General features: G+C 43.8%; 1 protein-coding gene across 1 annotated transcript in view; it reads left to right on the top strand.

Moving 5' to 3' along the window:
* Positions 1–21,394, top strand: part of LOC139384817 (A disintegrin and metalloproteinase with thrombospondin motifs 7-like) — a 187,485-nt gene extending 166,091 nt beyond the window's left edge. The window contains exon 24 of the mRNA XM_071129710.1: positions 20,380–21,394. Coding sequence (XP_070985811.1) covers positions 20,380–20,528 — 149 coding nt within the window. The 3' untranslated portion in view covers positions 20,529–21,394. The remainder of the gene's footprint in view (positions 1–20,379) is intronic.
* The last annotated feature ends 4,355 nt before the right edge of the window (positions 21,395–25,749 follow it).

The following is a 25,749-nucleotide window of genomic DNA, read 5'->3' as shown; positions in this document are numbered from 1 at the left end:
TTGAATTATGTCTGTGAGTATAACATAACTCATATTGCAGGCAAAAACCTGAGAAATTCCACTTCCTGTTTGTATTTTTTCTGGGGGTGGCAGATTTTCAACCAAGCTCTCATTGAAATTACAGGGAGATATGGATGAGTTTTCACTTCCTACGCCTTCCACTATGTCAACAGTCAATAGAACTTTGTCTGATGACTCTAATGTGAAGGGGGGTCGAATGAGACAGGAAATAGTCACCACTGCCATGAGTTGACCATGCTTTCACCATGCACGTTCACAGGGGAAGAACCTGCGTTCCACCGCTCATCTGAAGTCATTCTAATTCTCCGGTTGGAATGTTATTCAAGATATATGTAAACAACATTCTAAAGATTGATTTGACATGTTTCTACTGACTTATGGAACTTTTGGACATTTCGTCACGTTATAGTGGACGCGCTTTGTGACTTTGGAATTGTTTACCAAACACGCTAACCAAAGTAGCTAATTGGACATAAATAACGGACATTTTCAAACAAATCAAGCATTTATTGTGGACCTGGGATTCCTAGGACAACATTCTGATGAAGTTCATCAAAGGTAAGGAAACATTTATCATGGTTTCTATTGACTCCAATATGGCAGCTAATTTGGCTACTGTTCTGAGCTCCGTCTCAGATTATTGCATGGGTTGCTTTTTCTGTAAACTTTTTTTGAAATCTGACACAGCGGTTGCATTAAGGAGAGGTATATCTATAATTCCATGTGTATAACTTGTATTATCATCTACATTTATGATGAGTATTTCTGTTGAAACGATGTGGCTGTGCAAAATCACTTGATGTTTTTGGAACTAGTGAATCTAATACGCCAATGTAAACTCAGATTTTTTAAATATAAATATGAACTTTATCAAACAAAACATGCATGTATTGTGTAACACGAAGTCCTATGAGTGTCATCTGATAAAGATAATTCAAGGTTAGTGATAAAATTAATCTCTATTTCTGCTTTTTGTGAATGCTATATTTCACTGGAAAATGGCTGTGCTTATTGTGGTTTGGTGGAGACCTAACATAATCGTTTGTAGTGCTTTTGCTGAAAAGCATATTTGAAATCAGACACTTTGGTGGGATTAACAACAAGATTACCTTTAAAATGATATAAGATAGTATAGTGATATAAGTATGTTTTCGGAATTGTAATTATGAGATTTCTGTGGTTTGAATTTGGCGCCCTCTATTTTCACTGGTAGTTGTCATATCAATCCCATTAGCGGGATTGCAGCCATAACAAGTTTTAAGGAGATACCCACTGGGCACACATATCAATCATTTCAACAACTAGATTTGATTTACATTTGGTTGAGTTGTCAACTACCATGAATTCAACGTGAAAACAACCGAACAACGGCACCACATTATTGGATTAAGGTCTCTTACATTGATGATTTTCTTTACAAATCCAAATCGTTTTCCAAGTTTATTCAAAGTCAACACATTTTTTTTATTTTTTATTTAAATGACGTGAAAAGGTTTATTCAACCAGTTTTTCCCAGTGGGTAATAGGATAATAATACATAATAGTTCCCGTCCTGATTCAAACATATTTGAGCTCTCCGCTCGTGTCAGGTGCGATCCTGAAATGATACCTTGATATCACAACGTCTTGCATTTGATTGACAGTTGTTACCTCGTCTAACCTTTTACCATTCTGTGTAAACCAATCTTCCAATGCCTGTCACTGTTGAAATTGACGGTAGAGGTGAAAATCTTTTGAGATGGGCTTCTCATCCAGAATACATATTTTACAGGCATCAAACTACAGTTTATAATCCCTAAGGCTCTTTGAAGACTGGTACGTGTTGAAATTGATTTTACGAGACAGTGCAGTAGCGATTCGGAATACTTATGCGCAGTAATTAAGCGAGGAACCTTGATACTAAATCTTAGTGGGAATAACACAGCCCTTAACCTATCCTGAAAGGATTTGATAGCTTGATATGGAATGTCATCACTTCTGCATTTTATTATCAAGGAGAAACCACAAGACAAAAAGGAGTGTCTGGGTTTTGGGTCTTGCCCTTGAGTTTGATTCATAAGGTAGTGAGAGAGAGAAGAATCCATCCACTCAGAGCAGGTCCAGTGCCAAGACTGTGGTTAATGGTGGCCATTTTGGAAACCACTGCCACACAAATGAGTTGTTGCTTTTAAAAACTGGTCAAGTACCAGATGTGTTAAGTTAAAGCGATAGTTCATACACATTTCATACAAAAATGGCTTATTTGTTTCCTTACCCTAAAAGCAGTATGGACAAAGAGAGACATTAAACCACACATTTGTTTTGTATACGTAGCCACTGTCACCAACCGCTATCCTTAGCATTTTCTAACTAAAAACATTTACATTTTAGTAATTTAGCTTATGTTCTTATCCAGAGCGAGTGTTTGTTCACAAAAAATAAAAAATAAAATTGTGGGTGCTGTGGGGTTATTAAAAATATTTTAAGATCAAGAATGTTATGACCAAGGTAGGAAAAGCTATATGATCAGTTTTTACTGAACGCCCTGGCTGTATAAAGTGTCACAGAGAGAGATACTGAAGAGGATAGCAAGGCAGACTGACTTCTTACCCATCCATCAACCAGACTGGTGCTTTATTGCTACAGCTGGTGGGTTTGGCTGGTATTGACTTGTTTGTATCCTAAGGCTAACAGATTGGAAGCGTAATCCTAGAGCCATCTGTTGAATAGGCTGCTGTATAGACAGTTCAACCACAGGTAATGGGAGATTTATGTTGTCTACTACGGTAGGAACGTTTTTAAAGACATGCATTGTTACTTGTTAAATATACCAGACATTGCACCGTCACCGTCTGCCTTGGAGGGATATAAAAGGAAGAATATAGCAGACTGGGAAGTCCAGGAGTCAACCACATTTTAACTCACATGTCGACCACATTGTTCAGACCCTTCTATGCAAAAAATACGCATCGCAGTTTACCAGTCTCCCCCCCCCAAAATGAGTTGCTCTAGTCGCTATTGCTAATTATTTGATTTCAACACGTATTCAGAACAGGCCCACGCCGTTACATAGAAAGTACAGTATGCAGACTTATATTCTGTTTTGTATTAACATCACAGTTCAGGCCTTGTGGTAATCCACTATATTTAGTATAGTTGTCAACATCGTGCTTGCGATGTTTTGATTTGAAGCTTCAGAAAGAGGTTGCTAAGCTATAAAAGATAACAGCATCAGCGTTGTAGAGACTTCTCCTCTAACCATTGCCCTAATGGTGTGGAATGTCTGTTGCTATTTCACAAAGCCTGTGGAGTACCAGACCACAGTTTGCCACCATAAAAGCCTTTTTGTTTGGGCTGGTTGGGATGGTTTATCACAAGAATAAGAATGAGATGTTTTGGAATGGTTGGCGTTTGATAAGTGAAAGCAGAGAGTGAATAAGGGAAATGATCATGATGGCTGTCATGCCTCTGTCTTTAATGGAAGCCTGAGTTCCATGACCCACATGGGTTTGGGCCTGGAGCTCCAGTTCTGTTGAAACAGAGGAAGGTTCTGACTCATGGCCAAGTCCACAACAACTCTTGGCTCTTGGCTGTGCATGTAATTCCATTACATGGGTGTTGATAATGGCCCCACTGTGTGTCAGTTTAAATGCATAAGAATGTCTCATTATTCTTGGGCTGAGGACTGATTGTGACATAGGCACCTCTGTTATCAACCCGGAAAAAAAACATTACTCTAAATGTAACGTTATTCAGAGACAAGTTATTTTGGCTCATTTGCAGTGTCTGTGGTATTTGGACTTGTGTGCTCCGTTGAGCAGTCCACATCTCTCTTGCAGCACAATTATATTTTAGTGATCAATCAACGAGGCTTTTGCAGATTTTTTTCAATAAGATTTTGGCATGCAAAAGTTTTCCCTTCAAAAAACACTCATTGCTCATTTGTGCTGTCTGTGAGGGTGGTACTCACATGCCCTGTGAAGACAATTGGTTGACTAGTACGAAGCTTCTATTTTTGTGTTAGCAGATATTTTATTACTTCTGTTTGTCTGACTTTAGGATGTTGACTGGAGAAATGTTCTTGTTGAAATATTGCTGTGGCATTTCAAATGCTTCTATCCCCAAATAATGATCTGTGGTATAAAACTATAATCTCTGTAATCCAGTCTCGGAGAGGCGTAGTGGCGCAGATCCTGTCTTAACTGCTGACATTCACCACTACCCAGAGAGGTGTTTCCTTCAAATCCCTGAGGTATGTCGAGAATGGTGGCCATTTTGTATTTTTAAAGTCTCTGTGTGGTCCATCTCCTGGAGGATTTGACCTTGGTATGACTTGTCCTTGTCCAGATTACATCATGGAAACAACACTGGTTGAGGGCAGTTGTAAATCACTGTTTATTAAGCTTGCAGCATAAACTTTGTAGCTAACAATTCAAAACCACATTGTTATGTTGTGCTGAATACTTTAATATAGTGTTTTATTTGACCCCAATAACTACCGGGGGATATGCGTCAACAGCAACCTTGGGAAAGGGAGAGAGAGCGCGAGAGAGCAAGAGGACCTAACTCACTCTTAAATTAATCAAAACAGGAACGTTTTACATTTGGGTAGAAATTAAAAAGGAAATTATCTCAGCAGAGAAACATTTCCTCCTGTGTGCTACCTTTATCACCCCACTAGAATCCCCATACTTTAATGAAGACAGCTTCTCCATCCTGGAGGGGGAAATCAATAATTTCCAGGCTCAGGGACATGTACTAGTCTGTGGCGACCTAAATGCCAGAACTGGACAAGAATCTGACATCCTCAGCACACGGGGACAAACACCTACCTGGAGGTGACAGCATTCCCCGCCCCATATGCCCCCCTAGGCACAACTAAAACATCATAACCAACAAAAACGGGTCACAACTCCTGCAGCTCTGTCGCACACTGGTATGTACATAGTCAATGGTAAGCTTCGAGGGGACTCCTACGGTAGGTACACCTATAGCTCATCTCTTGGCAGTAGTACTGTAGACTACTTTATCACTGACCTCAACCCAGAGTCTCAGAGTATTCCGTCAGTCCACTGACACCCTTATCACATCACAGCAAAATCACAGTCTACTTGAACAGAGCAATACTCAATCATGAGGCATCAGAGCCAAAGGAACTGAGTAACATTAAGAAATGCTATAGATGGAAGGAATGCAGTTTGGAAACCTACCAAAAAACAATTAGGCAACAACATATTCAATCCCTTTTAGACAACTTCCTGGACAAAATGTTCAACTGTAATAGTGAAGTTGGAAACTTGGCAGTAGAAAACCTAAACCATATATTTGACCTCTTAGCTTTCCTATCAAATCTAAAAATGTCTAACAGACAATGAACAACAATGACAAATGGTTTGATGAAGAATGCAAAAACCTAAGAAAGGAATTGAGTAACCTATCCAACCAAAAACCAGAAAACCTGAGCCTACACCTTTATGGTGAATCACTAAAACAATACAGAAATACACTACAGAAAAAGAAGGAACAGCACGTCAGAAATCAGCTCAATGTAATTGAAGAATCCATAGACTAGCCACTTCTGTGAAAATTAGAAAACACTAAACAAACAACAACACAAAGAGTTACAGTTGAAGTCTGAAGTTTACATACACCTTAGCCAAATACATTTAAACTCAGCTTTTCACAATTCCTGACATTTAATCCTAGTAGAAATCCCCTGTTTTAGGTCACCACTTTATTATAAGAATGTGAAATGTCAGAATAATAGTAGAGGGAATTATTTATTTCAGCTTTTATTTCTTTCATCACATTCCCAGTGGGTCAGAAGTTTACATACACTCAATTAGTATTTGGTAGCATTGCCTTTAAATTGTTTAACTTGAGTCAAACGTTTTGGGTAGCCTTCCACAATCCACATAATTTTCATTCCTCATGATGCCGCCTATTTCGTGAAGTGCACCAGTCCCTCCTGCAGCAAAAGCACCCCCACAACATGATGCTGCCACCCCATTCTTCATGGTTGGGATGGTGTTCTTCGGCTTGCAAGCCTACCCTTTTTCCTCGCAAGGGGCGGGACTCTAACCTGGAAGCTTACAAGAAATCCCGCTATGCCCTGCGACGAACCATCAAACACGCAAATCGTCAATACAGGGCTAAGAATGAATCATACTACACTGGCTCAGACGCTCGTCGGATGGGGCAGGGCTTGCAAACTATTACAGACTACAAATGGAAGCACAGCCGCGAGCTGCCCAGTGACACGAGCCTACTAGATGAGCTAAATCACTTCTATGCTCGCTTCGAGGCAAGCAACACTGAGGCATGCATGAGAGCATCAGCTGTTTCGGACAACTGTGTGATCACACTCTCCGCAGCCGATGTGAGTAAGACCTTTAAATACACAAGGCTGCGGGGCCAGACGGATTACCAGGATGTGTGCTCCGGGCATGTGCTGACCAACTGGCAGGTGTCTTCACTGACATTTTCAACATGTCCCTGATTGAGTCTGTACTACCAACATGTTTCAAGCAGACCACCATAGTTCCTGTGCCCAAGAACACAAAGGCAACCTGCCTAAATGACTACAGACCCGTAGCACTCACATCCGTAGCCATGAAGTGCTTTGAAAGGCTAGTAATGGCTCACATCAACACCATTATCCCAGAAACCCTAGACCCACTCCAATTTGCATACCGCACCAACAGATCCACCGTAGCTCAGTTACACAATCTCTATTGCACTCCACACGGCCCTTTCCCACCTGGACAAAAGGAACACCTATGTGAGAATGCTATTCATTGACTACAGCTCAGCATTCAACACCATAGTACCCTCAAAGCTCATCACTAAGCTAAGGACCCTGGGACTAAACACCTCCCTCTGCAACTGGATCCTGGACGTCCTGACGGGCCGCCCCCAGGTAGTGAGGGTAGGTAACAACACATCCGCCACTCTGATCCTCAACACGGGGTCCCGTGCTCATGTGCTCAGTCCCCTCCTGTACTCCCTGTTCACCCACAACTGCATAGCCAAGCACGACTCCAACACCATCATTAAGTTTGCAGACGACACAACAGTGGTAGGCCTGATCACCGACAATGACGAGACAGCCTATAGGGAGGAGGTCAGAGACCTGGCCGGGTTGTGCCAGAATAACAACCTATCCCTCAACGTAACCAAGACTAAGGAGATGATTGTGGACTACAGGAAAAGGAGGACCGAGCATACCCCCATTCTCATCAACGGGGCTGTAGTGGAGCAGGTTGAGAGCTTCAAGTTCCTTGGTGTCCACATCAACAACAAACTAGAATGGTCCAAACACACCAAGACAGTCGTGAAGAGGGCACAACAAAACCTATTCCCCCTCAGGAAACTAAAAAGATTTGGCATGGGTCCTGAGATCCTCAAAAGGTTCTGCAGCTGCACCATCGAGAGCATCCTGACCGGTTTCATCACTGCCTGGTACGGAAATTGCTCGGCCTCTGACCGCAAGGCACTTCAGAGGGTAGGTGGTACGGCCCAGCACATCACTGGGGCAAACCTGCCTGCCATCCAGGACCTCTACACCAGGCGGTGTCAGAGGAAGGGCGTAAAAATTGTCAAAGACCCCAGCTACCTGTCATAGACTGTTTTCTCTACTACCGCATGGCAAGCTGTATCGGAGTGCCAAGTCTAGGACAAAAAGGCTTCTCAACAGTTTTTACCCCAAAGCCATAAGACTCCTGAACAGGTAACCAAATGGTTACCCGGACTATTTGCATTGTGTTCCAACCCCCTCCCCAACCCCTCTTTCACGCTGCTTCTACTCTTTGTTTATCATATATGCATAGTCACTTTAACTATACATTCATGTACATACTACCTCAATTGGCCCGACCAACCAGTGCTCCCGCACATTGGCTAAACTGGCTATCTGCATTGTGTCCCACCTCCCGCCAACCCCTCTTTTTACGCTACTGCTACTCTCCGTTCATCATATATGCATAGTCACTTTAACGGTACCTACATGTACATACTACCTTAATAAGCCTGACTAACCGGTGTCTGTATAGAGCCTTGCTACTGTTAGTTTCAAATGTCTTTTTACTGTTGTTTTATTTCTTTACTTACCTACACACACACACACACATACCTTTTTTTGCTCAATTGGTTAGAGCCTTTAAGTAGCATTTCACTGTAAATACCTGTTGTATTCGGCGCATGTGACAAATAAACTTTGATTTGATTCGGATGGGATCGAGTACTGATACTCTCAGGTCGATATGACCTGATACTATCTGGTCTATATGGTACGGGTCTAGTTGTCCTTGGGTCCGTTCGGAACAGGTCTCTGTATTTCAAAAACATATATTCGGTCCGGGTGTGAAAGCCGCAGGTCCATTTCGGAACGGGTCTAACTTTTTGGACCCGTGAAGACCTCTAGCATGCGTGCGTACGTTCATTCATGTGTGTTCATGCATGGGAGTGTGTGTGTCTATGTGTTCATGCATGCGAATGTGTGTCTCTGTGTAGTCATGCATGTGAGTGTCATGGCTATCCCCCCAGAGGGAAGTGTGTGTACCTGGGCTTTACAAAGTGTCAGGTGTGTCACGCTATCAAGGTCTTATGGGAGAGAACCAGTCCAGGGTCTCTCCCATACCTTTCTTACCCAGAAACAGAAACCTACAATCCCCAGAGTATGTCCATGTGACTGCCTGGCATGCCAGTCTTCAGACTGACTGGGGGATACTGGTACTGACTAACTGGGGGGTCCTGGTACTGACTGACTGGGGGTACTGGTACTGACTGACTGGGAGGTACTGGTACTGACTGACTGGGGGATACTGGTACTGACTGACTGGGGGATACTGGTACTGACGGACTGGGGGGTACTGGTACTGACTGACTGGGGGATACTGGTACTGACAGACTGGGAGGTACTGGTACTGACGGACTGGGGGGTACTGGTACTGACTGCCTGGGGGGTACTGATACTGACTGACTGGGGGGTACTGGTACTGACTGGGGGGTACTGGTACTGACTGACTGGGAGGTACTGGTACTGACTGACTGGGGGATACTGGTACTGACAGACTGGGAGGTACTGGTACTGACGGACTGGGAGGTACTGGTACTGACTGACTGGGGGGTACTGGTACTGACTGACTGGGGGGTACTGGTACTGACGGACTGGGGGTACTGGTACTGACGGACTGGGAGGTACTGGTACTGACTGACTGGGGTGTACTGGTGGGCGCATGAATCTCATTAAGGTTTGTTCATGCTACATAAGCAGCACTATAACACATCTAACAACAATAGCATCCTGATTTGAAGAATACTAAAGAATACTGGTGTGGTGACCGTTGTATGTAACATTTGTAAAAGCTCTGTCCTCCACTGAAGTGCTCCACACCATGAACAAAAGTAGAGCAGTATGTTCATATGCTCACAACATGGCCTCTCACTGACTCAATAACAGTTTGAGTGAACATCAGGTGTCTTCTATGGTAGTGCTGCTGGTGCAGTGAATACACTGTGCCTTGTTCTTCCATTAGCCCTGTATAGAGCCAGATGAAAGACCCCATCAGTGTTTCTTCCCTCAAATTGGACCAGTCCACACAAAGCCTCAGTTCTTCACATTCTATTACAGGACCTTGGATGAAATAGTTCATAACAGAGAATTCATGTGGTTTCTCTGCCTGGAACATCCAGGAGAAAAGGCTAATAAGACAGACAAAAGCTTATAGAAAAACATGTATCAACCTGGTTGGATTGGCACTGAGCAGGTCTGTGTTATCACACGTGTCCACCTGTCTGATACACGTGGTAGGGGACATTAATGGAGCTTCTCTGGTGGAAAGTAATTCATTCTGCTGTAGCCCCCTCTCTACCATGTGAATCATATAAGCAGACAGAAGGACTAGTCAATAAGGGGCTAAGAATAAAACAACATAAATACAATTTAAAAGGCCATTTCCGTCAAACTTCGCTCTCATGCTTCAAACAGGAAGTGTGGTATGGTGTGTGTGTGTGTGTGTGTGTGTGTGTGTGTGTGTGTGCGCTACATATTGAAGAAGACAGGGGTAAAGCATGAGCCAGCATGTGATAAACAGTTACATTTCTCGTCTATAATCCACTTACAGCAACAGGGAAATCAGTGGTATGCTTCAGGCTTCCCTCATTATGCTTCAGGATTCCCTTCCTAATGCTTCAGGCTTCTATCATTATGCTTCAGGCTTCCCTCATTATGCTTCAGGCTTCCCTCATTATGCTTCAGGCTTCCCTCCCTAATGCTTCAGGCTTCCCTTCCTTATGCTTCAGAAAATCAAATCAAATCAAATGTATTTATAAAGCCCTTCGTACATCAGCTGATATCACAAAGTGCTGTACAGAAACTCAGCCTAAAACCCCAAACAGCAATCAATGCTGGTGTAGAAGCACGGTGGCTAGGATAAACTCCCTAGAAAGGCCAAAACCTAGGAAGAAACCTAGAGAGGAACCAGGCTATGTGGGGTGGCCAGTCCTCTTCTGGCTGTGCCGGGTGGATATTATAACAGAACATGGCCAAGATGTTCAAATGTTCATAAATGACCAGCATGGTCAAATAATAATAGGCTTTCCTCCCTTATGCTTCAGGCTTCCAACCCTAATGCTTCAGGCTTCCAACCCTAATGCTTCAGGCTTCCAACACTAATGCTTCATGCTTCCCTCATTATGATTCAGGCTTCCCTCATTATGCTTCAGGCATCCCTCATAATGCTTCAGGCATCCCTCATAATGCTTCAGGTATCCCTCATTATGCTTCAGGCATCCCATCCCTCATAATGCTTCAGGTATCCCTCATTATGCTTCAGGCATCCCTCATAATGCTTCAGGTATCCCTCATTATGCTTCAGGCATCCCTCATTATGCTTCAGGCTTCCCTCATTATGCTTCAGGCATCCCTCATAATGCTTCAGGCATCCCTCATAATGCTTCAGGTATCCCTCATTATGCTTCAGGCATCCCATCCCTCATAATACTTCAGGTATCCCTCATTATGCTTCAGGCATCCCTCATAATGCTTCAGGTATCCCTCATTATGCTTCAGGCATCCCTCATTATGCTTCAGGCTTCCCTCATTATGCTTCAGGCATCCCTCATAATGCTTCAGGCATCCCTCATAATGCTTCAGGTATCCCTCATTATGCTTCAGGCTTCCCTCCGTTATGCTTCAGGCTTCCCTCCCTGATGCTTCAGGCTTCCCTCCCTGATGCTTCAGGCTTCCCTCCCTAATGCTTCAGGCTTCTCTCCCTAATGCTTCAAGCTTTCAACCCTAATGCTTCAGGCTTCCAACCCTAATGCTTCAGGCTTCCAACCCTAATGCTTCAGGCTTCTCTCCCTAATACTTCAGGCTTCCAACCCTAATGCTTCAGGCTTCTCTCTCTTATGCTTCAGGCATCCCTCTATTATGCTTTGTACAGTTTCATTGTTAACTCTGTTTGTACACTCCTCCATTCCTCATCTCTGTCCCTTAATGTTTCTGTCCAGCACCTGACTATTGGATGTGTGCATGGGGCGGCAGGCTGCCAAGTGGTTAGAGCATTGGGGCAGTAACCGAAAGGTTGATGGATCGAATCCCAGAGCTGATAAGGTACAAATCTGGCATTCTGCCCCTGCACAAGGCAGTTAACCCACTGCTCCCCGGTAGGCCACCATTGTAAATAAGAATTTGTTCTTAACTGACTTGCCTGTTTTTAAATAAAGGTTCAATTAAAATTAAAAAGGGTTTCCTATTTCACTACCTGGTTTATTACTATGGACAGTGAGGGGAGGCTGCCAGGCCTGGTTTATTACTATGGACAGTGAGGGGAGGCTGCCAGGCCTGGTTTATTACTATGGACAGCGAGGGGCGGCTGCCAGGCCTGGTTTATTACTATGGACAGTGAGGGGAGGCTGCCAGGCCTGGTTTATTACTATGGACAGTGAGGGGAGGCTGCCAGGCCTGGTTTATTACTATGGACAGTGAGGGGAGGCTGCCAGGCCTGGTTTATTACTATGGACAGTGAGGGGAGGCTGCCAGGCCTGGTTTATTACTATGGACAGTGAGGGGAGGCTGCCAGGCCTGGTTTATTACTATGGACAGTGAGGGGAGGCTGCCAGGCCTGGTTTATTACTATGGACAGTGAGGGGAGGCTGCCAGGCCTGGTTTATTACTATGGACAGTGAGGGGAGGCTGCCAGGCCTGGTTTATTACTATGGACAGTGAGGGGAGGCTGCCAGGCCTGGTTTATTACTATGGACAGTGAGGGGAGGCTGCCAGGCCTGGTTTATTACTATGGACAGTGAGGGGAGGCTGCCAGGCCTGGTTTATTACTATGGACAGTGAGGGGAGGCTGCCAGGCCTGGTTTATTACTATGGACAGTGAGGGGAGGCTGCCAGGCCTGGTTTATTACTATGGACAGTGAGGGGAGGCTGCCAGGCCTGGTTTATTACTATGGACAGTGAGGGGAGGCTGCCAGGCCTGGTTTATTACTATGGACAGTGAGGGGAGGCTGCCAGACCTGGTTTATTACTATGGACAGTGAGGGGAGGCTGCCAGGCCTGGTTTATTACTATGGACAGTGAGGGGAGGCCTCCAGGCCTGGTTTATTACTATGGACAGTGAGGGGAGGCTGCCAGGCCTGGTTTATTACTATGGACAGTGAGGGGAGGCTGCCAGGCCTGGTTTATTACTATGGACAGTGAGGGGAGGCTGCCAGGCCTGGTTTATTACTATGGACAGTTATGGGAGGCTGCCAGGCCTGGTTTATTACTATGGACAGTGAGGGGAGGCTGCCAGGCCTGGTTTATTACTATGGACAGTGAGGGGAGGCTGCCAGGCCTGGTTTATTACTATGGACAGTGAGGGGAGGCTGCCAGGCCTGGTTTATTACTATGGACAGTGAGGGGAGGCTGCCAGGCAAGGGGGAAGGTGGAAATTCTTTGCAACCTGATGTGTGCAGTGGGCTGTGACTTAGTGCAAAGCCTTCAGTCTCAGTGAACTCAGTGAGTAGTGGTGTGTATCCCAATCTCACTTTCTCTTCTTCTCCTCTAATTGTCACACCTCTTCTCTTATTTCGCTCTAATTTCTCTCTCTCTGTCAACCCCCCCACCCTCTCTCTCTGTCTCTCTCTCTGTGTGAAAGTTGACAGCGCTGGGCAGCCTCCACAAGTCAGTAATGAGGGGTACTCTGGGGAAGCCCCTGTCCAAGGAGAGACTCATTGATCCAGACAGACCGACAGGCCGGCTAGGAGTTCCAAACCGCACAGCTCCCTCTCCAAAGCGCTTTTCCCCTGAGCACACACAGACAGGTTCGGTAGAAAGTTGGAAATTTAAAGTTGGAATTGATAGACACTAAACAGAAAACAAGATCCCACAAAACCCAAAAGGAAAATTACAACTTATATGTGATCCCCAATCAGAGACAACGATAGACAGCTGCCTCTGATTGGGAACCACACGCGGCCAAAAACAAAGAAATAGAGAACATAGACTTTCCCACCCGAGTCACACCCTGACCTAACCAAACATAGAGAACAAAAAGGATCTCTAAGGTCAGGGCGTCCTGTAACTTCCATCATTTGCACATTTCATATCAAATTAAATGTCCATTAGTTTCATGTGGAATTCTCGTCTCGTTACATTTTCATCTACTAAAATTAATTTGTAATAGTTATTGTGTTTTTTCCAGGGCATTTCGTCTCGTTATCGTCCTAGTTTTAGTCAGGAAAAGTAGGTTGTTGAGTATTTTTCGTCATGGTTGGTGTTGACGAAATTAACACTGTTGTTGATGTAGCTTTAAACCAATGCGTTGTGATCCTCTTGCCAGGTCCAACCTCTCCCTGGTCTACTGGCCTGCATTTCCAATGTGAATGAGGTCATCCCGTCTCTCCCGGAGTCATGCCCCAGTAGTACGTCTAATAAACCCTGGGTTATATTAAGTCACAGTGAAGAGGATACGGTACAGTACAGTGGCGTGGGACGAGAGTACGAGGTCTGTGAACAAGAGGTTCCAGTTGCTTCAAATTTCCCCCCGGTGCTATAATAGTCCATGGATACTGCTGCTTCCAGTACAGTTTGAGAGTGGAAAGCCAGAGGAAGTCCACATCAAGCAGGCCTACAGGATATGCCTCTCTCCCCCCTCTCTCTGTGTACTGTCATGTTGTTCCATGTGGGAGGGGTTGGACGGTTAGTGGGGGAGTGGATCATACCATGAGAAGGGGAGGTGGTGAGGGGGAGGGGTGCAGGAAACAGCGCGGGATAGCATTTCAGCTGTGACCTCTGACCCCTGTGATGTTAGGGCGCTCTGTGATCTGGGGCAGCAAATGGAAATTATGTTGCGCTGACAGAAGCTTCTGAGGACTGAGAGATGAATTGGTTTCTCTGTGGTGGAGCTGGTTAAGACAGGAGGGTAGTGGACTCGACTGAACCCCCTGTGGTGGAGCTGGTTAAGACAGGAGGATAGTGGACCTGACTGAACCCTCTGTGGTGGAGCTGGTTAAGACAGGAGGGTAGTGGACTTGACTGAACCCTCTGTGGTGGAGCTGGTTAAGACAGGAGGGTAGTGGACTTGACTGAACCCTCTGTGGTGGAGCTGGTTAAGACAGGAGGGTAGTGGACTCGACTGAACCCTCTGTGGTGGAGCTGGTTAAGACAGGAGGGTAGTGGACTTGACTGAATGCTCTCAAGCCATGGCTTGTCTTCCAGCCCCCAGCTACAGTAGGGGCGAAAAACACTGAGGCGGATTGTTAAGTACTTTGCGTGCACCCATGTCTGTTCAATGATGAAGTACAGTAGGAGGATTACTGTATGTGGAAGTGTTGTGTGGTGCCGTCTTAGTTGGAACATTTGACACAATAATGTTCTTGTTCCTAACTTGTAGAAGTGTGAACAACCGGAGTTCATCTCGCTGTTTATTAGCTCAAGATTGGCTGTATACTGTTTTATTAGAGCAAGATGCTCTTTGTATGTTTTTGTGATTTGTTAGATATTCATCATTTTAAAATTGAATAAAGTACTGTATATTGTATGTCTTGGATGTGTGTCAAAGTAGATAGATAGAAAGCCTGCAGCCGGCATATTCTGTCCCACATGCTTCAGTCGATCTCGCTTCACAATATACTGTGTTTTCTTTATTCCTATCACTGTGTATTGTGAAGCTGGCTGAGGAAACCATATGGGAACAGAATATACTAACTACTACAGCCACTATCTCCCCCTTGACTACTATCTTGACCTTGACATTCACCTAGAATTCCCCATTTAAGATGGCTCATCTACCATGATTCAGATTCATGAGACGCTGATATGTTCGTATACCACCACTTCATTGCTGGTTATTGTTTGTATATGTTTTGTATATTTTGTCCTGAATGTTCTTGCTGTTGGGCTCTGGTGGGTTAGATTTCCAAACTTGAAACGTACATACCAGCTGTCCAGTGAGGGAAAAAAACATGGCTCCTCTAGCTAATTAGTGTGCAATGAAATTTGCTTGTTGTGAGATATTTGGTGAAATGTACAATATATTACCCTGGACTCTATGATTTAAGCAAGGAGTCAACTCAGGATGGCAGTGATGTTGGAATCTCAGCATTACAAATGACTCCAGTTCCTAGAATAGTTTCAGCAAATGGTATGTGCCAAGAAAGGCATATTTATTTCAATTTCTAATGCTCTTCCTGGGTTTAATATGATAGCAACCCAGCTCTCTGGGGGGTCTCGCTACCTAGCTTTACAGCAATATTAGAATTTGACTGGAGAAGGAAGCTTTGAGCACACTTAAAGCACACTGTAGACAGGATACCTCCACGCCAATTGCTGCTGACAAAGGTGAGTCATGGTTAAAAATAAAGCTTTGCTTCTCGGTGACTGTTTGTGTATGTGTGTATCCTGTCTGCTTTTATTCACAGGATTATGTCTTGTTTTTATTCAGCACCTGCAGCAACTCATCCAAACTCACCTTCCACTGTCGCTACGCTAGCTCATCCAGACTCACCTTCCTCCCAGTCGCTAGTCTAACTTTCGTGATTGGAACAAATTGCAAAAATCGCTGAAGTTGGAGACTTTTATCTCCCTCACCAACTTCAAACATCTGCTATCTGAGCAGTTAACCGATCGCTGCAGCTGTACATAGTCTATCGGTAAATAGCCCACCCATTTTTACCTACCTCATCCCCATACTGTTTTTATTTATTTACTTTTCTGCTCTTTTGCACACCAATATCTCTATCTGTACATGACCATCTGATCATTTATCACTCCAGTGTTATTAACCTGCAAAATTGTAATTATTCGCCTACCTCCTCATGCCTTTTGCACACAATGTATATAGACTCCCCCTTTTTTTTTTCTACTGTGTTATTGACTTGTTAATTGTTTACTCCATGTGTAACTCTGTGTTGTCTGTTCACACTGCTATGCTTTATCTTGGCCAGGTCGTAGTTGCAAATGAGAACTTGTTCTCAACTAGCCTACCTGGTTAAATAAAGGTGTTCTCAACTAGCCTACCTGGTTAAATAAAGGTGAAATAAGAAATAAAAAAATAAAACTCATCCGAACTCACCTTCCTCTGTTGCTATGCTAGCTCATCCGGACTCACCTTCCTCCCAGTCGCTACTCTAACTCATCCGAACTCACCTTCCTCTGTTGCTACTCTAGCTCATCCGGACTCACCTTCCACTGTATATAGCCTCGTTATTGTTATTCTTATTGTGTTACTTTTTACTATTACTTTTTAGTTTAGTCTACTTGGTAAATATTTTCTTCTTCTTGAACTGCACTGTTGGTTAAGGACTTGTAAGTAAGCATTTCATGGAAAAGTCTACACTTGTTGCATTTGGTGCATGTGACAAATAAAGTTTGATTTGAAATTGGGGAGAAAAAGGGGTAAAAAATATATATATTTTAAAAACTCACCCAGACTCACCATCCTCTCAGTCGCTACGCTAACTTGCCCAGACTCACCTTCCTCTCAGTTGCTACGCTAACTCACCCAGACGCACCTTCCTCTGTCACTACGCTAACTCGCCCAGACTCACCTTCCTCTGTCACTATGCTAACTCACCCAGACTCACCTTCCTCTGTCACTATGCTAACTCACACAGACTCACCTTCCTCTCAGTTGCTACGCTAACTCGCCCAGACTCACCTTCCTCTGTCACTATGCTAACTCACCCAGACTCACCTTCCTCTGTCACTATGCTAACTCACACAGACTCACCTTCCTCTCAGTTGCTACGCTAACTCACCCAGACTCACCTTCCTCTCAGTCACTATGCTAACTCACACAGACTCACCTTCCTCTCAGTCGCTACGCTAACTCACCCAGACTCACCTTCCTTTCAATCTCTATGCTAGCTCACCCAGACTCACCTTCCTCTGTTGCTACACTAGCTTACCGAGACTCATCTTCCTCTCAGCTCCTGGTTCTCAGGCAGTCCTGCCCCCAGAGCACCACTTGAGGTTTAGGAGAATGAGGCAGAGAACAGAAGAGGAAGGCTTCAGTTAAATCCTTCCCTCCACTCCCCTGCAGTGGGATGATAAAGGCAGTGGAACAATGAAGTCATTTCTAATACAGATGCTGAGAGTTTGGTTTTAACAGACTATGGTGAACACTCTGAAAAACTGCTGAGATCTCTCTTTGTGTACGGTAGAGCTCAAGACCATCTCAACTTGAAATTGTTACAGAATGGTCCTGTGAAGAGTTCTTAACTGTATTATAATAGCTTATGATAGATTCATTCCATTGCACTTTCCCATCATTGCTGGCCTTGTTTTTAGTTGCCAATTTAAACCGAATTGGTTACAGATTCATCCCAATGTTCATGTAGCACTCAAGAAGACAACTCCATCGCTTACTATTCATTTTTCAATTACATTTCTCTTTTTAATGCAAGAGGCGATCGATCATGCACAATCTCCCAATAACTCAACATCCTCGTCTCTACTTCTAAGGACATATCCTTGTTGGGGATAATGTTACAAAGGTAGCGTATTACGTAATCTGATACATTTTTATGAGTCACTAGTAATATAACGCTTTACTTTCCATTCAAAGTAATATTGTAAAGTATGTCATATGTAATATATTGCTATTTCAAGTAACTAATCCACAACAACTGTCTTCAATTTTCATTGTGATTCTAATCACTAAGACCTGGCCTTGCATTATCAGTTGAAAGAAATGAAAGATAAATCTTACTGTAGACTGGAAAAGAGAGCCTCTTCAGGACCGCTTGAGAGCACCGTGTAGCTCATTATTGTTTTTATTTCTGTTCGTTCTCAATAATCCTCTGGCAATGTTTTATTAATTGAATAATGTATTCCTTTTTCCATTTCATATTCACTGATGTGCTTTAATGGTGCTGCGAGAGGATAAATATTCTAAAGAACTTCTGCCCTTATTTTCCCTCTGCAACCGTGGCTTCAATCTATCATTCCCATAATACATCTGCAGGCGCTGAAACCGTTTTCATCCATTACAGAAGGTTATCTACAGTCACAAGCTTTATCATTTTGCACCCGATGGGGATATTATTTGGTTATTAAACCCCACATTATATTTTTTTTTATCTGGGATTTCTCAGGGGAATTATTTGAAATGTTTTAATTATACAGTATTTGTCTAAATTTCCCATTGACAGCGAGGTATGATTTGATCTGAAGATATACTCTACTAAGTTAAAATCATACAGGGTTGATCTCCCTTCCAAAGCACAGATGAATGTGGACATATAGCGCATAACCATATTGTTCTTCATCACTTTTAATGTCTCATAAATGTCTTTCATTTGTATGTTTTTGTTGAAAGGATCTGTATTGCTCGGTCAGAATGGACATCGTCAGCAACACTCAGTACTATCACTAAGATCTGGTACATTCCAGCCCTGAGGCCTCAGCAGACTTTAATTTCCCCTTTCTCTCTGTCTCAGATCAGGCCCCTATATGCTTTACATGTATATTTTAGCATAGGATTTGTCTTAATTACATCATGCATACAGATGATAGTGATTTGGCATCGTTAGCGTCTCATACTAGCTATACCTTGTTTAAGTGACCTTGGATGACTGGTCAACTCCTCAAAGGAGGTCTGAGACCATTAGTGATGAAAGATTAGGAAAACTCCTCATCACCTTGTAAAATGCACAATAGCTGATTTGGCTGTGACGATGATGATGTTTCTCATTGTGTAACTTGTGAAATGTCATTATAATATTGTGCCTTGAGCAAATCCCATTATAATGAAGCAATCCCGTCATGAAGACATGTTTCGTTGTGTCATTTCATCATACTCTTATGACATCCATGTAATGTGAACCATGTGCTGCTTCGCTAGTGGTATTTGTGGCTGTAGCAAGTCGTTGTCATGCTGTTAAGTCCCTCTCAGCTTTCCCTATATGAGAAAACCATGCTTCCATTTTGGTTATTTCACAATCACATAGTTACATTCTCACCACACATGTAATGTGAACCAGGACTCTGACATATTGTATCTAATGAGTGTTGCTAGTGTCTGTGCTTTTGTATTGCTGTAAAGCTGTGCCTTTCAGATTGCTTTAAGTTGTTGTCCCCATGGTGCACATCTCTGTTGAATTCAGACGTCCCAGTGCCCTGACCTGAAGGAGCCTGTCAAGCATTCATAACACAAACAACCCTCGTTAGCACGCCTCTGTGAGCCTTGTTAGTGCTCCTCTGTGAGCCTTGTTAGTGCTCCTCTGTGAGCCTCGTTAGCGCGCCTCTGTTAGCCTCATTAGCGTGCCTCTGTTAGCCTCATTAGCGCGCCTCTGTTAGCCTCATTAGCGCACCTCTGTTAGCCTCATTAGCACGCCTCTGTTAGCCTCATTAGCGCGCCTCTGTTAGCCTCGTTAGTGCTCCTCTGTGAGCCTTGTTAGTGCTCCTCTGTGAGCCTCGTTAGCGCGCCTCTGTTAGCCTCATTAGCGCGCCTCTTTTTGCCTCATTAGCGCGCCTCTGTTAGCCTCATTAGCGCGCCTCTGTTAGCTTCGTTAGCGCACCTCTGTTAGCCTCGTTAGGTGCCTCTGTGAGCCTTTGTTAGCGCGCTTCTGTGAGCTTCATTAGCGCGCCTCTGTGAGCACAGGGTAATAGAGCATGAGCAGGAATGCCTATGAGCCATCTGAGCAGTGACCTTTGAACTTAAGGGGCTCAGTGGTCCTGGTGTGTTGTTATTCAACTTTTAAAATCCATTCTTTATAGTACAAAGTCTGACTTGGGTCACAGTCTCTATAGGGCATATGTAGCAATTATCTTTTCTATTAAGGGAACTTAGTTATGCAGAAGCTGTTGGTGTCCTTATTATACAGAATTGTCTCACAGATAACTCTCTCTGTGCCTCTGTGTCTCTCTGTCTCTCTCTCTCTCAGGGCTCACGTGTCTTCGTGACCGCCTCACGTTCCGTTTCTGTCAGACCCTCCAGTGGCTTGGCCGATGCCACCTGCCCGCCGTGCGGACACAGTGCTGCAAGACCTGTGGCCGGCGTTCCCGTGGCAACGAGCGCACGTCCCGTCGCTGAGGTCAGCGATCAATATAAGGTGTACACGGTCACCCACACTCTTACACTCTCACACGCACAGACATGGACACACACAGACATGGACAAGCACAGACATGGACACGCACGGACATGGACACGCACAGACATGGACACGCACAGACATGGACACGCACAGACATGGACACGCACAGACATGGACACACACAGACATGGACACACACAGACATGGACACACACACACACAACACATACAGATGATCAGGTAGCAGCTCTGGACCTGCAAAATTGCAGCATCCATCTTGTCCATCTGTCGTTGAAGGGTGAATCTTGAGCTGGATACACACACAATTTCTCATACAGGTCTAGTGTCAAATTGGTTGCTACTCTCACCCTGCTGTCCTGGCTGCTGGGTCAGAGCTGCTGGGTCACATCTTCTCAGTGCTGTTGGGATAGAGCCACATTCTGGGTGGTAGGAAAACTATACCTGAGCTGTGCTTGATTTGTTTGCCTGGTATAATGGAACCAATGGAATAGTCCCAAAGGTGCTAATAGAATTATATCAAGCACTCCTCAAAAAATGATTTTACACATAGTAGGATGGGAGCACATGACACAACACAAATTCCTCCAAACTGTATAATGAAGAAACATGGCTGTTGCTCTCTCTACTGTTGAGAGAATGATGTATGTGTTTGTTTGCACTTTTCTCTCTGATGGATCCAACTGTTATTCTGTTTTGATTGTGAGAAATGGTGCAGCTGGAACACGTTGTTTAGTCATATGTCTGGTTCAGCCAGTAGCAACATGGACTGGAACACGTGGTTTAGTCATATGTCTGGTTCAGCCAGTAGCAACGTGGACTGGAACACGTTGTTTAGTCATATGTCTGGTTCAGCCAGTAGCAACGTGGACTGGAACACGTGGTTTAGTCATATGTCTGGTTCAGCCAGTAGCAACGTGGACTGGAACACGTGGTTTAGTCATATGTCTGGTTCAGCCAGTAGCAACGTGGACTGGAACACGTGGTTTAGTCATATGTCTGGTTCAGCCAGTAGCAACGTGGACTGGAACACGTTGTTTAGTCATATGTCTGGTTCAGCCAGTAGCAACGTGGACTGGAACACGTGGTTTAGTCATATGTCTGGTTCAGCCAGTAGCAACGTGGACTGGAACACGTGGTTTAGTCATATGTCTGGTTCAGCCAGTAGCAACGTGGACTGGAACACGTGGTTTAGTCATATGTCTGGTTCAGCCAGTAGCAACGTGGACTGGAACACGTGGTTTAGTCATATGTCTGGTTCAGCCAGTAGCAACGTGGACTGGAACACGTGGTTTAGTCATATGTCTGGTTCAGCCAGTAGCAACGTGGACTGGAACACGTTGTTTAGTCATATGTCTGGTTCAGCCAGTAGCAACGTGGACTGGAACACGTGGTTTAGTCATATGTCTGGTTCAGCCAGTAGCAACGTGGACTGTAACACGTGGTTTAGTCATATGTCTGGTTCAGCCAGTAGCAACGTGGACTGGAACACGTGGTTTAGTCATATGTCTGGTTCAGCCAGTAGCAACGTGGACTGGAACACGTGGTTTAGTCATATGTCTGGTTCAGCCAGTAGCAACGTGGACTGGAACACGTGGTTTAGTCATATGTCTGGTTCAGCCAGTAGCAACGTGGACTGGAACACGTGGTTTAGTCATATGTCTGGTTCAGCCAGTAGCAACGTGGACTGGAACACGTGGTTTAGTCATATGTCTGGTTCAGCCAGTAGCAACGTGGACTGGAACACGTTGTTTAGTCATATGTCTGGTTCAGCCAGTAGCAACGTGGACTGGAACACGTGGTTTAGTCATATGTCTGGTTCAGCCAGTAGCAACGTGGACTGTAACACGTGGTTTAGTCATATGTCTGGTTCAGCCAGTAGCAACGTGGACTGGAACACGTGGTTTAGTCATATGTCTGGTTCAGCCAGTAGCAACGTGGACTGGAACACGTGGTTTAGTCATATGTCTGGTTCAGCCAGTAGCAACGTGGACTGGAACACGTGGTTTAGTCATATGTCTGGTTCAGCCAGTAGCAACGTGGACTGGACCAGCGTACTGATTTAGCATACAGTTGTTACACATTTGTTAACTACCAGATTACCTTGTAGCTCGTACAATGCTTTGTATTGATAGCAGCTGATGTAGCGACTAGTACATGTAGCATAAGCAACACCACTTGTCAAGTTGGTTCCCAACTTGTGAACAATGCTTTATAAAGCAGCTACGTAGTGTAATTACAGTTTCATGAATGCTTATAAAGTGAGTAAATGAAAAAAGCCAAATTCTTTGACAATGGTGCTGCGAAAATAACCTGGTGCTAGAGGCGTCCTCAAGCGTCAAACCCCGTCAGGTCAGGTGTTGGCTGACCAGTGCCTTTTCTACTTGAATCCTGCCCTCCATTAAGGCATTTGTCTCTAAATTATGCCGTTTTAGTATTTGACATTTTAGTATTTGTCTCTAAATTCTGCCATTTTAGTATTTGTCTAAACTCTTCCATTTTAGTATTTGTCTCTAAATCTCAGTAGAATTCAGTTTTGACCTTATGTACAGTAATGGGAGAATTGTTGTTCAGTGTACAGGGGAATAGAATCATTAGAATCATGTTACTTTTAGCCATTCTCAGAGAATTACGGAGGGCATAGAGGTTTTAGAACAACAGCACAAGGGAGGAATATATGAATTGCTCATTTAAGTTATCAGTGCATTGCTTTTATGAATTAGAATGAATCATTTTGTATGCCTCCAAGAATGAGTATTTCTTCTGTCATTTTGATGTAGTGAGTGGCTGTAATTTTTTGTTTAGGCAATATGCAAACACTTGACCCGCCTCCCTAATTTATGCACTCTGTGTAATTATTACTAATGATGATACATTGTTCTAAGAATTAATTTCCTGTCAAATGTTTCGCTTTTAAATGAGTTCTTTCAGAATTCCTTTGTTTTTGAGGAGACTCTGTTAAAAAACAACAATATGTTTTCTCATCGCGGCTCTGATAAATCATCAATACTTACAGTAGTTTAAACTCTGAGACCTTTATTCTTATTCACCTTTGTTTTAACCACTTTTTTTTGACGATTTCGTTTATTTTGTAAATCTGTGACCACTGAGAGATACTGTATATGTGTCACTTTTGATTTTGAAATGTCATTTTTAGTTGGACCATACACATTAGAGTTGATAATGATGATAAATCTTCAGCAGTCCTTTATGTTTCTAAAGACTCAGAAGCAGTTTATATCACTCCTGATTCAGGGATCCTTTTAGTCATGCAACCTGAGGAAATTAGGATTTCTGACAGATTTCTGACAGATGAATGATTAGTCTTGTAAATGTTTTGCTTTATAAGTGATGTATCCTCTATGTACAGTCATATTTTTCCAGCAGCTTCCCATTCCTGTAGTGGTGGGACAGAGGTTATTCTATGCTCTGGGCTATATTGGCACCATCTGTAAGCGCTGTGGTGAGGTTGACCTCTGAACTTCCACCTGAGGTTGATGGTGAGAACCAGGGCGGAGTAGCTGCCTGAGGCTTTCCTGCAGTGGGTATGTGGCATACTACTGTTTGTGAAACAACGTTTGTATATTCATCTCTAAAGGGCACAGGGAAAGATCTCTTTTGTTGTTTCATCTTGCCTCTTAACAATGTTCGGCATGTTCAACAGCACTCAAACCCATCCACTTCCAAAAGCAATTTAGTCATGCTTCTTTGTGTTCATCAATAGTTTATTTTGTAACATAAATGTTTGTACTTTACATTTTGTATTTATACCACTTCAAATAAAACATTTGAAAATAAAAACCCAGTTTGATGTATTATTCTGCTGTGTTTTATGATTAAAAAGAATAATCCATGTAAAGTGTTTCCATTCAAAGCTACAGGGAGGCAGGTTGTCAAGTATTTCATGTCTCCAGTCAGAAAGTCACAGATCTGAAACTCTTTATGCAGGCAGCTTTTCACTTGAGACGATTCAGAGCAGAAGCCAACGTCCTCAGAGGAAGTAAAGCACTGGCTGAGGGTTTTCATGGACCAGTTTCTTTTCTTCTTTTTTTGTAACAGTACAAACAACAACATACAAGACACTCACCAACACCCACAACATCAGCCCTGCCCGGACCCAACTGCTCACACCCTCCATCTCCAAACTGCACCATTTTGTTTCTCTCTGTCACACATGGTCATGCACTTTCAACATTTAGATAATGAAGCACCTGACCTTTCCATTGTGTTAGCGATGGAGGATTGGTTGATTTACAGTTTCGTAAGTATACGTTTTTCAAGATGATTGATGAGAAAATGATCGTCCAACCCATCGGGTATCTCACTGCACCTTCATATGTCTTGAAATATGCAGACAGACAAATTAAAAGTAGATTTACATTGTAAGACAGCCAACAGCCAACTTTGTCCAACATATAAATAAAAAAAACACTATTTTCCACCCAGCCTTCGTTATCTCAGACACATGGACTGGAGGGTGATTTACGCTTTTTCAATTAACAATCATTTAGATAGGTAAACAAGTGGTGGAGTTTTGATGGAAGGAGCCCCCTCTGAGATGTACAATACTTAAGTTCAGAGTTATTTTTTTTACTGTTGCTATGAACAGCTTCATTCTGTAATCACATGGTGTCGTTTTGTGAGTTCTCTTCAATAACAAAGCCTTGAAAATGAGCTAATAACCGTTATTTTGTTTGTCAACCGTTGATAGCATAAGTAAGTAAGCATTTCACCGTAAAGTCTACACTTGTTGTATTCGGCGCATGTGGCAAATAACGTTTGATTTGGTAAGCATTCATAACCATTGATAACATTAAAAAAACAAAAATTCTGCCCATTTTCGTGGTATCCAATTGGTAGTAGTTACAGTCTTGTCTCATCGCTCTAACTCACGTACGGACTCGGGAGAGGCGAAGGTCGAGAGCCATGCGTCCTCCGAAACACAACCCAACCTAGCCGCACTGCTTCTTGACACAATGCCCATCCAACCGAGAAGCCAGCCGCACCAATGTGCCAGAGGAAACACCGTACACCTGGCGACCTGGTCAGCGTGCACTGCGCCCGGCCACAGGAGTCACTAATGCACAATGAGATAAGGATATCCCTGCCGGCCAAACCCTCCCTAACCCGGACAACGCTGGGCCAATTGTGCGCCGCCCCATGGGCCTCTCAGTCGCGGCCAGGTGCGACAGAGTCTGG

This window comes from Oncorhynchus clarkii, chromosome 26 (genome assembly GCF_045791955.1).
Source record: "Oncorhynchus clarkii lewisi isolate Uvic-CL-2024 chromosome 26, UVic_Ocla_1.0, whole genome shotgun sequence".
NCBI classification, from domain to species: Eukaryota; Metazoa; Chordata; class Actinopteri; order Salmoniformes; family Salmonidae; genus Oncorhynchus; species Oncorhynchus clarkii.
The sequence above is the reverse complement of the archived record's forward strand: the minus strand, read 5'-3'. Positions and strand labels throughout refer to the sequence as shown.